At 55.6% G+C, this 12,273-nt stretch overlaps 3 protein-coding genes across 3 annotated transcripts; 2 read left to right on the top strand and 1 right to left on the bottom strand.

The window, feature by feature from the left end:
* Positions 1 to 2,224: 2,224 nt before the first annotated feature.
* On the top strand, positions 2,225 to 4,097 carry GLRG_04447 (sucrose transporter; the record flags this gene model as incomplete). Its single annotated transcript, XM_008095132.1, has 5 exons — positions 2,225 to 2,313; positions 2,374 to 2,399; positions 2,456 to 2,767; positions 2,830 to 2,901; positions 2,953 to 4,097. 5 exons carry the CDS (start codon positions 2,225 to 2,227, stop codon positions 4,095 to 4,097), a joined length of 1,644 nt encoding a protein of 547 aa, XP_008093323.1.
* Positions 4,098 to 4,745: 648 nt separating this feature from the next.
* GLRG_04446 (ER protein Pkr1) lies at positions 4,746 to 5,303 on the bottom strand (the record flags this gene model as incomplete). The annotated part of the gene is made up of 1 exon (XM_008095131.1): positions 4,746 to 5,303. The coding sequence occupies one exon, from the start codon at positions 5,301 to 5,303 to the stop codon at positions 4,746 to 4,748; it is 558 nt and encodes a 185-aa protein (XP_008093322.1).
* A 3,029-nt stretch (positions 5,304 to 8,332) lies between these two features.
* Positions 8,333 to 11,211, top strand: GLRG_04445 (F-box domain-containing protein; the record flags this gene model as incomplete). Its single annotated transcript, XM_008095130.1, has 3 exons — positions 8,333 to 8,635; positions 8,680 to 10,584; positions 10,645 to 11,211. The coding sequence occupies 3 exons, from the start codon at positions 8,333 to 8,335 to the stop codon at positions 11,209 to 11,211; spliced, it is 2,775 nt and encodes a 924-aa protein (XP_008093321.1).
* Between the last annotated feature and the right edge of the window lie 1,062 nt (positions 11,212 to 12,273).

Raw genomic sequence — 12,273 nt, 5'->3', positions numbered from 1 at the left:
TCAAAAGCCGGACCAAGAGAGGACGGAAATTTTGAGGTGTGGGTTGGCCCGATGTTAGTGTGATACCACCACGTTGGCCTATGTCGGAGCTGCGACTGGACCGCAAAGAGACGCTGGGATGGCGGGGCACGCCGTCGAACGCGGGGCAGTCTTTGGGCGGAGTGACGGCAGCTGCCGGAGGGGCATGGCGACATCCGCGTAGGTACCGAAGAGTGCGGCGGCATTGCCTGATTTGTAGAGGAACCCAACAGTGGGCCGGCCATCAGAAGCCAGTAACGCTACCTACCTAGGTACCTATTTACCTCAGAGGCAGATACCTACTTGTCTACAGTACCATACTGATCTTACAGATGGGAATTTGAGATTGGGCATGTTCAGTCGACGGGGGCTTGCTATCTTTTAACATATTTTACCTACTTGACCATCAAATGAAAACCGTATTGACTGTCTCAGTTGCCAAGGCACAAGAACACCATACACCAATGGGGCCATTGCGCCGCTTAATCTTCAACAGCCAGAACGCACTTTCGGGTAGGTATTTATGGATGTCTCGTATAACGTATCCCCCAGCTTGCGCAGGGGTCTCTGCTAGGAGTTCGTGGTTGACAATGAGCTGGTGTCCCCAGAACATCAAGGGAAGGAACATCATCGTTTCGCTCTTGATACGTGTAATTTCAGAAGTGTGTCGCAAATTCCTGTGCTAGCACAAGGTAAGTATGGCATGCTGTCAGTGACTCGGTGCTTCGACACAGCTGGGTCCGATTGAGAATATCTATTTCTTGACTACGTGTCTCCCTCCCCCCTCAAGACAAGCAATGGATCCATCTCAATAAGTGGACTGGGTTCACGTGTTGGAGAGACATTTCCACAACATTCCAAGAAGCTACCGGTGCCAATGCAAGGCCGAGTTGTTTATTGCAGGACTCATCTTGGACAATTCCCCCTGGGTCAGCTCGTTCCTCATTCAGGTAGGTGTCCTTGATCACCTCCCTTCCATCTGAGGAAAGGGACTTTGGTACGAATAACGTACTGAGGGAGGTACATTGGAAGCCACCGTCTGAGCTTCCACCTGCCCCCTCCCCTCCATTCCATCCGGTGAGCAGGCCGGAATGGGCTGGGCAGAAAGTTAAAGGACTTGCCGAGAATGAGTTTGGAAAATACCTAAATGCAATCTACCCACTAGGTATTGTAGTTCGTGTTAATTTCTGTGCTGCGCCTACCCGTACCCTTGGGTAGTAAGTAGTAAGACAATGTTTCTTGTCACACCCATAACGCCCGTCTTCTCCCTTGGCTCATGTCCAGAAGCACTCCCTCCCCTCTATCCTACCTCTATTCATGGATTCATTGAAGCCGGTTGTACACATTCTTCGCCCCCCAAAACGAGACACGCATCCTCCTGGCTTCTTTCTGTCGTGACATGCATCCCCCAGTGCTCTTCGCCCCTTGCGTCCACTTCAGTACCTAATAATTCCCGAGGCCTGCTCTGCGCAATCACATCTGGACCCTTCTTTTTCTTATTCTGTTAATCTCGTATCGCATCGCTCCTTTCTCCGGTTTGATTGATCATCTCTACCTCAGCAGCTTTCCCACCCCCTCGCTCACTGCACCTTCAAGCCTCACTGGCCGGCCTGGCCCTGCACTGCAACAGCAGACAAATTATAGGCATGACGCGCACCCAGCGTTAAGTAGATAGATCTGTAGCACCCGCGACGCCCGGCTTACTATTAAACTCGAATCTTGATCCACATCAACTCCCACCCCCCCCGCCCCCCCCCTGCTCCCTCCATACATACGCCCGCCCTGCCCCCCCTTGGCAGCTTGCGTAGTGGCCCTTCAAATGGTCCAGATGTCGACCTCGTCGGCGTCGCAAGGTCCTTCTCGCTCTCCTTCTCCTCACCACCACCCTACATATTCTTCCTTTGAAGAAAACGACGAAGACGCCGACTCGGGCATAAAATCGATTCCTGTCAGGACTCCCTCGAGATCCTCTAGCAGCAGCAGCAGCAGCAGCAGCAGCACAACCCAGGTGGATGACGTCGACCGCTTGGCTGTGAACACGATCCGCAAACCGCCCCAAGCGCATCGAGAAGCGCACGCGAAACTCTCTGGTTCCCGCAACTTTATCGGTCACCCAAGAGACGAGGTCAACCATACCGACACCGACGACGAGTACGATCACGCAGAGAACGACGCCCTCGTGTTGCAGGAGGATCCGGCCACAGGGATGTCGAGCTGGGCGGGCCAGCCCTCCATCAGGGGGAGCTCGGAGGCCATGCGAATGGTTCTCTTGACATTCAACACCCTTGGAATCACGTATGTGCAATATTCCTGCGCACGCTTGCGTCTATAATGCTGACGGTTTGTGGACGACAGCTTCACATGGGGAATCGAGATGACATGTACGTGGCCGGCTTCTTCAGCCCCCTTCCCTGTACTGACACGCCCCGGCGACTAGACTGTACCCCCTACCTCCTCAACCTCGGACTCACGAAAAGCAATACTTCGCTGGTCTGGATCGCGGGTCCGCTGTCTGGACTGTTGGTGCAGCCCATCGTTGGCGCGATCGCCGACGAGTCCAAGTCGAAATGGGGCAGGCGGCGACCATTTATCGTCATGGGTTCCATCATCGTCGCATTCAGCCTGCTGGTGCTAGGGTTTACCAAGGAGATTGTAGAATTTTTCATATCCGAGAAGGAGACCGCCCGGGTCGTTACCATCATCCTTGCGGTCCTGGCGATATACTTTGTAGATTTCGCAATCAATGCTGGTGAGTTTGGGTCGACTTTGCTTTGTTGAGCCAGTGTGGGTTTCGCGGCTGATTCGCTCCAGTCATGTCCTGCGCAAGGAGCTTGATCGTCGACACGCTGCCGATTGAGAAGCAGCAGACCGGCGCCGCCTGGTGTAAGTGAATTCCGGGCCCGTCTACGGGTTCCATCGCTGATCCCCACAAAGCTAGCAGGATGTCCGCCATTGGACACATGTTGGGCTATGGAGCCGGCGCCATCGACCTGGTCGGCATCTTTGGCACCACCCTGGGCGACTCGCAGTTCAAGCAGCTCACCCTGATCGCGACGTTCCTGATGGTTTTCTCGTCGGGCGTCACCTGCTGGGCCGTTAACGAGCGGGTCCTGGTCTCGACGAGGCGCGACCCCCGCAAGGCCACCGGGCGGTTCAAGGTGGTCCGCCAGATTTGGTCGACGCTGCTTCATCTCCCTCCTCGGATCCAGGCCATCTGCTGGGCTCAGTTCTGGTCCTGGATCGGCTGGTTCCCGTTCTTGTTCTACAGCACCACGTGGGTTGGTGAGACCTACTTCCGATACGACGCTCCCGCAGAGGGCAAAGACTCCAAAGACGCCCTCGGAGACATTGGTCGCATCGGCAGTTTGGCGTTGGTCATCTACTCGGTCATCACCTTACTCGGCGCCTGGCTCCTCCCGCTGCTTGTGAAATCCCCGGACGACGACAACTTTACGGCGCGTCCGCCCCAGACCATTGCCCCGATCCTAGACAAGTTGAACAAGAACAAGCCGGACCTCATGACGGCCTGGATCTGTGGCCACCTCATGTTCGCCGCCGCCATGTTCCTGGCCCCCTTTGCCCAGAGCTTCCGTTTCTCGACCTTCCTCGTCGCCTTCTGCGGCCTGTCCTGGACCATCGCCATGTGGGCCCCGACAACCTTCATGGGCATAGAGGTCAACAAGCTCAGCGGGGCCCGCGAGGGCCGCGCGGCGTCGTACCGCCGCCTCTCCACCGACTCCAACATCGAGCTCCCCACGATGGACCAAGACCAGCCGCTGCACCTCGAGCACGGGCCGGGCGAGGGAGGGCAGCAGGCGACATCGTCCACGGGCGAGCTGTCGGGCATCTACTTTGGCATCCTCAACATCTACACCACGCTGCCGCAGTTCATCGGCACCTTCATCAGCACCATCGTCTTCACGATTCTGGAGCCTGGCAAGAGTCCGGAGCTCTCGGACGCGCCGGAGCACGAGCAGCACGGTACCGACGGCCCCAATGCCATCGCCGTGTGTCTTTTCATCGGCGCCGTATGCGCCGTAGTGGCGGCGTACGCGACACGGAAGCTCAAGTACCTGTAACCCGGTTGGGGACCTGTGTGTGAATAGAGCACCGTTGTAAGGGTTAGCATGGGCATGAAGCACGGCGTTCCGGAAGAGGACGGGAGTTCGGCCCTCGGTATTTTTGTGCTCGTGGGAGAGAGAAAGGGATTGACACGGCTTGTCTAGGGGTTAGGAGTTTTGTAGGGAATCATTGCTACGAGGCTGGCTGCGCATGTCCACGGCCGGCTTCTGCTGGATGCAGCAGCCATTTCTGGATACATGGCCATTTTTGCTTCTTCCTTTTACTTCGGATGCAACCCTGCGAGAACCATACGTGTGTGTAAAGCGACATCTTTTGTGTGAATATATGTACGTGGAGCTGCTCAACGAAGCATGCTGCCGAGTCCTTATGTACAAGTCCGCTTTATTGCAGCCAAGCCGCCGCTGCAGTAACACTGGTGGCGGTGATAGTAGTAGTAGCCCATGTGCCAAAGCTTGCTTAAGGGTATCTCAAATATCTCATCGCACGGGTGCGCCGTTCCTCCCCTCCAAGCGCTACCAACTGCAACCCCCACAGCACATCGCAGGTTAGCGCCGCGTCGCAATCGAGAGGTGGTGCTGATTAAGTTAAGCGTATCGTCTCTCGTGTATGTATGGTATCCCCCGCATGCTCCGTCGCCGAGACGCTCATTTGTCCTTCTCGTTCTCGTTCCCAGACACCTTCTCCCATTCGTCCTCGGTGCTGACACTCGACTGCGTACCCCCGTTTGTGGCGTCCTCGGGACCGGATTCGGCTGCTACTGCTGCGGCTGCGGCGGCTGCGGCGGTCCGACGCTTCAAGTCGGCGGCCCGCTGCTGCTCTGGCGTCTCGACCTGACTGCTCCCTACGGCGGCACCCTTCTTTCCTACACCTACGCGGCCGCCGGCGACACCCTCGACCTCGGTGTCACTATCATCGGTCGTCTGGATGTTGCCGGCGCCGCCGACCCCGGAGGAAGAGGCCTCGGCCTTCCTAGCCTCCTGCTCGGCGTGGACAGCGAGCTCGTTGACGAACCAGTTTATGGCGAACCAGAGGGAACCGCTGAGGAAGGAGAGGATAACGAAGTGGATGCTCCAGGTCGCTAAGAGAAGGATGGTGAGGAGGACCTGAAGGGAGGCGAAGGCTCCGTTCGCGGCGCGAACGAGGGTCGGGGTCGGGCCAGGGACAAAAATTGACTCCCAGAGGTTGGTTATGAAGGACGCCATGGTGTTTTTTTTCTTTCTTCTGTGGAAGGGGGCGTCGGACGGGATATGGCTGTTCGTAAGGAGGAGGTGTCAGTCGTTTTGAGGTTCGTTCGTTCGTTCGTTCGTACGTTCGATCTGATTTCGGAGATAGAGGTGCGAAGCGCGCCCACTGTGGATGAGGATGATTTGTTATGGGTGGGTTCTGATGACGGAGGCGAAGCGTCGGAGGGGCGAACGAGCTCCTTTTGGTCGCAGATGCGTGAGATCGAACTGCCTATGGGCACGACGAGGAAGTGTGACTGTGTACGTTTTAACGTTCTCGTGGAGAGGATAAATAGTGTCGTTCGTTGTACGTATGTGGTCAGACAGCGGTATCCAGGCGGTAATAGCGCATAATAAATAGTGTCATGTGTTGAGGAGAGTCAAATGGCCGGGGGCTGGTGCTGCTGCTGGTGTTTGGTATTGGTGGGCAGGAGAGGGGTTCGACTGCTTTAGGTACCTGAGGTGGTACGGGACTGCGGACAATGACAACACGTCGGGTCGGGGAGGGGAAGAGGGATGGGTTGAGGTAAATGTACCTTTTTTGCCAAACCACACAAGATCAGTGACACGTTATGCTCTGGTTCCAAGAGGGTGCAGCGTGGTCACTCGGCTGCCGATTATTCTGATTTACATTGGCAGATAGGAACAGGTGGTATGTCAACATGGAAAAGGCGACGGTGGCCTCGCGATGCTTTAGAGTGAGGTGACGTGGAAGACAGGAATGTCTGTCCGTCTGCCTCCACGGGTATGTAGGTTTGGGGGAGGATGTGCATCAAATACCAAGCGCTCCCCTCCCCGGTGTCATAAGGGAAGCCTGTTAGGCAGGCGGCTTCGTCTTTCGTTTGCAGCGGTGAGGTCACGTAACCACCCAGAAAGAATCACAGAACCCACATGCCGAAGTATAACAAACGGAACTCTGAGAAACAACGCCATGGACAACACGCCGTCTTCTTTGGAACTAATATCGGTATGTACGGGGGGCGACGGGGAAAGTGGCGACAGCAGCAGCCGGAATGACCCCTCCATAGGTTGGGAGGGTGGGAACAGCACCGTCGCTGCCCTTTTCGTGGGGTCGTGACCTGCTCTTACTGCATGCTTTTAGATGAACCGAGTCGATGCGAAGGGCCCGCTGACCACGGGGTCGCTATCAGCCGGCTCGGGTACTTTGGATGTGTGTAGGTATGTGTGTGTTTTACTGCTGGTTCCTTGGGGTTCCCCATTTCAAAGAGACCAGGCATTGACGACTTGCTTGGTCCGTTTGGTCGGGAGTTGCGGCTTTTCCTTAGCACCTACCTTTCTCGCGTCGCCCAGGGGTATCGAGGCGTGGGCGGCAGTAACCTGCTCGGAAATGTCGGTCTCGATCTCGGGCAGAAACAGGGAAGCCAGAAAAGGCGCTCCTAGTACCTGGTTAATGCGAAAACCAGGCTACAAGATAGAAAGACTGGTCTGGCGCATAAATCTGACCAGAGAGGACCTCAAGGCTTTTTGCTTCCGCTGGGTGTCAACTGAAGACGGCGGCATGCGAGCCATGCATAAAAGCTTAAACCCCCATCGTCGAGCAAACGAGGGAACCGCTCAGACGTCATGGCGGACCTGAGGGAAAGCAACGGTAAGTAGGCGAGTTGCAGCTGAGTCGAGCCCCCTTCCCCCCGGCTGAGTCTTAGTCACGGGCTGTGATGCGTGGATCAAGTGTCTGAAAAGCCACAGTGTTGTCAAGACAAGGCTAATCGAGTCTCGGAGAAGAGCCGAAACCGACATCAGAAGCTCCTGAACCTGCAAGTCGTGTTTCGTCGATATAGGTAACCAGAATTACCATGTACACCATGTGTCTTCCCCCCCCCCCCCCCCCACTGCCGGCGGAAAGACTGCATGTACTCTTGGCTTAATCGGGCTTACATGGCTAGCTTGTCTGTGTGAATTGAAGTAAGGCGGGAAGGAGCTCAGTCGCCAGAAGCAGAAAACCACACGACGAATCAACATTTCCGGGGTACCGGCCCCCAACTCCCACTTCGAGGGGCGCGGGACTTGTACAGGCATTTGTGGATCCCAGTGAACACGTCCCTGCCGCCATACGAATACTATCTCTCTGCCCAGAGTTTGTGCCTCGCAGTGGAATAGCGATGGAGCACCTCCGGAGAGTAAACATTTATTCAATAGGTACAGGGCAGCGTGCGGATCTTCTTCTTCTTCAACAAAAACAACGACGACAAAAAAGCCCCCTCCTTCCCTCATCTCTTCGTCCCTTCCGTTTCGTACCCCCGCAAATACACCTCTCCCTCCGAACCGGAGAAGTCGGACTTTTCCACCCCTCAACCAACCTCGAAAAGCTGAGGTAAGCCAGACGACCAGGCACCTTAGCCCAAGCAAATTACCCTACGTGCCCTTGATATCCGGGGAATGTGTGACAGGGCTATCCACCCACCTTAGCGCGCGCGGAGTGCTTCGTTGGCTGGAAAGCTGCACTAAACCACCACACACCCGACACAGACACGGCGCACCCATCGACGACTGACTGGCTGACTGACTGACTGACGACAGATAACCACCACACCCACTACCGTCGCTTCCTCCTTCCTCCTCACTGAAGAGCCGCAACGGGTTTTCATGACACCCATGTTCGCCTGTTCCGACATGACATGATTGGCCTCGCTCGACCAACACCTTCGCTAGCCAGTTTCTAATTTCCTCCTCGACGAAGCGCCTCGCACCTGCCTTCTCCTAATCACCGCTTCTTCAATCGCCTTTTCGTTGCGCCTTTTGACCCCATCTGCGGCTTTCAACTGACGATTGCGTTTTCCCTTCGAATCCTCCTGCGATCCTGCCGACCGGCTTCTTTCCACGACGCCCCCTCCGCGATTCCTACCTTCCAACGAAATCCACCCCACTACCATCAGAGAAGACAAATCAACCTACACCACATCCACCTTTTATTTTCTCGACCAGCCAACCAACCGGCTGATTGTCGCTGCCGTCGCAGTCCAAAGCATGCGCCAAGGGTCCTCGTGATCATGGCCCCAGCCCTGCAAACCACAGACGCCATGACCCATCAAGCTGCTGAGCCGCATCCAAACGAGGTTGTGTCCTCATACCACAATGGCGCACAAACTCAGTCTACGCCTGCCGGCAGTGATGCCAACCCTGGTGCCGGACCAGACCCTTCAACCGTCATGCGCAAGCTCATGAAGGGGAAGGATAAGGAATGGGATGCAGTCGTGTCGGCTAGTGTGGTCAAGAAGAAACTCACCCTGCTTGAGCTGCCGGTGGACATCTTGAGGTTGATCATTAAGGAGGCAAGTTCGCTGTTAACACCTGTATGAATGCTGTATCTGTCTTGGCTAACCTTCGTGCTTCCCAGATCACCCACACAAATGACCTCACCTCGCTCGCCTTAACCAACTCGAACCTCCACAACCTGGCGGTTCCTCACATCTACTCCCGATTTGACATTGTCTGGCCCGATGCCAACCAGATGACAACATCTGACTCCAAGAGCGTTGATGCCCTCACCTATGGCCTCTCTACCATCTGCCTTGGCAGCTCCTTCGCTCGCCGTACCCGCACGATGCTCTACCCCGGCTATAAACCTAGCTACGGCCCCTCCGTACGACAACAGAAGAACGACTATGCTAAGTACACGAGAAAGTTTTCGCTGGGAAATGGCCCGCACGACTGGGTGGCGGAATACATGATAACTAAAGAGAGCGGCAAGATGCTGGGTACGCTGGTGGCGCTGGCTATCGAGAAGATGGTCAACCTGGAGACTTTCGTTTGGGATATGCCGACCGGTGTTCTGTCCGACATCTTTATGGCGTTGGCTTCCATTCCAGAGCAGTGCCCGGATGGCGAGTCGAAGCTCGAGAAGGTCTGGGTGAGATGGCACGATAACTCCCAGAGCTCAAGCTCATCCGCATCGTCGACTCCGCCTCCGCCAAATCCGCCTCATGCAGCAGTGCCTGCCGGCAGCAATCTCACCGCGATTGGTATTTTGATTCCATCCGACGCTGTCCACCCGGCACCGCGGGCTGCGATACCCTATGCGGAAACCCGAGTCGAGTTCCCTACCTTTAGTGTCCTGCCTCCCGTCAAGAGTCTGACTGTTCTGGATATTGACGAGCTTGCTTACCTGGATGAGATGGCGGTAGTTATTGAAAGATCTAAGGACCGTCTGCAGGAGTTGCGCGTAGGCATATCTCAGAAGGCCATTTACCAGGACTTCGTTCAGACTTGGGACGGGCCTGACTTGCGGCAGATCGACCGGGATGCTAGATGGCCAGGCGAGAGCACCATTGGCGAGAGAAGGCTGGGCGGGGTCTTGGGCGTTTTGGTCGGCCGAATCTATGATATTCGTCGGAACACAACTTCGAAACCCCGGGAGAAGGTCCCGTTGTTGTCCTCCGATGGGACGCCACAGATAGACACAGCTCCCGACTCGGATTCCGTCGAGACCTCAACGACACTGGGTGACTCTGAGGTTGCTGCAGCAGAGGACTTGCAAGCGGACGATGTGGTCGAGTCAGGCCAGGACATGGATCTTCCGGCGGCAACAGGCGTTGCTTCAAGCACCCACGAGGAGAGCAATGACCAGCCGATGGAGGACATGCAGTTCGAGAAAGGACCTGCGGCTGGCGGCAACGACGCCAACGACGCCAACGACGAGCCGTCCACTTTATCGCGAAAGAGACTGGACGGCAAGCTCAGGCTGCGCACGCTCGAGCTGGAGAGGGTTCCTCTATCAATTCAGGTCTGCTGTCAGGCGATCGACTGGACAGTCTTGACAACACTGACTATACTTGAATGCGCCCAGCATGAACATCTCTGGAAGGCCTTGCGCCGACAGTTCACGCCCACTCCGGTGGGAAGATTCGGATCTCATGGCTCTCATAAACAGGTCATGGAGTATCATCTGAGCCTCAAGAGCATCCATACCGACATGACTTCGACGACTCTTATCAGCTTTCTCAGGGACACTCTGGCACCAAACAGCCTGGAAGTCCTCTTCCTGCAGGATCGGAGACGCACCACTGGTCCGCCGGCCGTGACTATTGAGCAGATCTTTAAGGGAGTCATCAAGAAGCATCGGTCGAGCTTACAGAAGGTCCTCCTCGACAGCTCAGACCGGAAGAACAGCAGCAGCAATGCACCTATGGATGCTTCCCGTTGGCGCAACTGGGTGCTGCCGACAGACATGCTGCTTTACATGACGAGCGGACGCATGGCGAGCATCAGGGAGCTCGCCATCTCGCTGTATTACAAAGATTGGGTGAGCAATTTCAGTTACCTCGGACTTGCGTTACGACGTCCAGCACTGACCGATATATAGCACACATTCCTCCAGAGACTGCCGAGTGTTCCGCAGTTGCGATCACTCAACCTGCAACACATCGCCGACCATGTACTTGGCAACTTCGATTCGAGGGAGTTGGCTCTGCAGCTGGTGGATATCATCACTCTGCGCCCAGAGATCCAGCTCTGCTATGTGGGTATTTCGACTAAGTGTTTCGAAATCCTGGAGAGCAAGCCGGCGGAGGAGAGCGGCACTTCAGCCACAAGCGTCACGGCTGATCACGGCGCCACTGGACAAGATTCAGGAGTCGACGGTGAAGACGATGACGACGACGAGGAAGAGGACGGTACAGACGACGAGACGGCGAGCCAGGTGGACGAGGAGACATCCGAAGAGGAGGGCGAGGACGACAATACCCCAGCAAACGCGGTAGAAGTGGAGGACTCGCAGTCGGAGGCGTCCGCCATGGCACAGGACTCGGACGACGACGACTCGGTGCGTGACGTTGACATTGTTCTCTCGCGGCCGCGTCTCCGGCTTCGCGAGATTCTCTTTTACGACGACAAGGTGGCAATCTTCAAGGCTCGACATGGGAGATTATAAGGCTGCAGTACGGGCGAGACAAGGAGAATGAATGATTTCGACGACAAGCAGATTAGCTGATTGGTTAAGTAACGAACAAAAAAGAAATAAGCGTGGCATAACAGAAGCGTGGCATTGGTATGCAGTCGTTAGTTACACTGAATGGGGTCGAATACTGCGAACGACGTCTTTTCTGCTTTAGGGGCAGGATTCTTGAGATTTGGGAACATTTCTTTTCATATTTAGGTAACTAGCTTGCCTCTCTCTCTCTCTCCCTCATTTTTCTTTCTTTAATTGATATCCCCTTCCTTGCTGCCAAAACCACGAGGAGTGTCGTCGTTTGTTCGCCCGACCACTTTGCTATACCCCGTGTACCCTTCCCCCCCCCCTCCCCCCCCTTCCTGTAAGCCAGTCCGATATCCGGTATACGGAACTCGACCTTGCCATTTCTTTGTTCCTCTGGCGAAACGGCCAATTGGGCTCCGGGATTTCCCAAGCTGGCGGACACACCTTTGCAGATGTGCTGAGGGGGAGTGGGGGGTGGGATGGGAGGACGATCTTGCTCCCCCCCTACTTACACGACGCCCGCACGCTGCGGTCTCGATTCATTCCACTTTCAAAGTACAATTTAACTGCAGGATAAACACAGAACAGAATCCAGTGGTCGGTAAAGGGGCAGAAGAGGAGGGGCCTACACAGGTACGTGAGGGCTATGCCGGAAGGGTCATGATTCCCATAATGCAGCACCCGGCACGTGTGCCCTCTCCCTACCTCGTCGTCTTGGGCTTTCCCTACTTCTTCCCTGGTCTATCTGTCGGTCTGTCCATTTGTCCTCGGGAGCCGTGGAAGGAAGACTGTGATATATTCTCGAAAAGGGAATAGAAGTGATGATCGGGAAGGTGAAGGAAGGGGGGAGGTGGCTGAGATGCTGCTTCTAAGCAACCCTTTTTGATTTCTCAACCGCGCGGGCGTCAGATAGAGGGAGAGCAGGTACGTACAATGTACACCGTGCATGGCGTTGATCATAAACAGCATGCGTCCAAGATGGGAAAAGAGGAAGCCTGGAAGACACAGCCCTGTAGT

Source organism: Colletotrichum graminicola (assembly GCF_000149035.1).
Source record: "Colletotrichum graminicola M1.001 genomic scaffold supercont1.14, whole genome shotgun sequence".
NCBI classification, from domain to species: Eukaryota; Fungi; Ascomycota; class Sordariomycetes; order Glomerellales; family Glomerellaceae; genus Colletotrichum; species Colletotrichum graminicola.
Note: the sequence above shows the minus strand (reverse complement) of the source record. Positions and strands in the feature narration are given on the sequence as shown.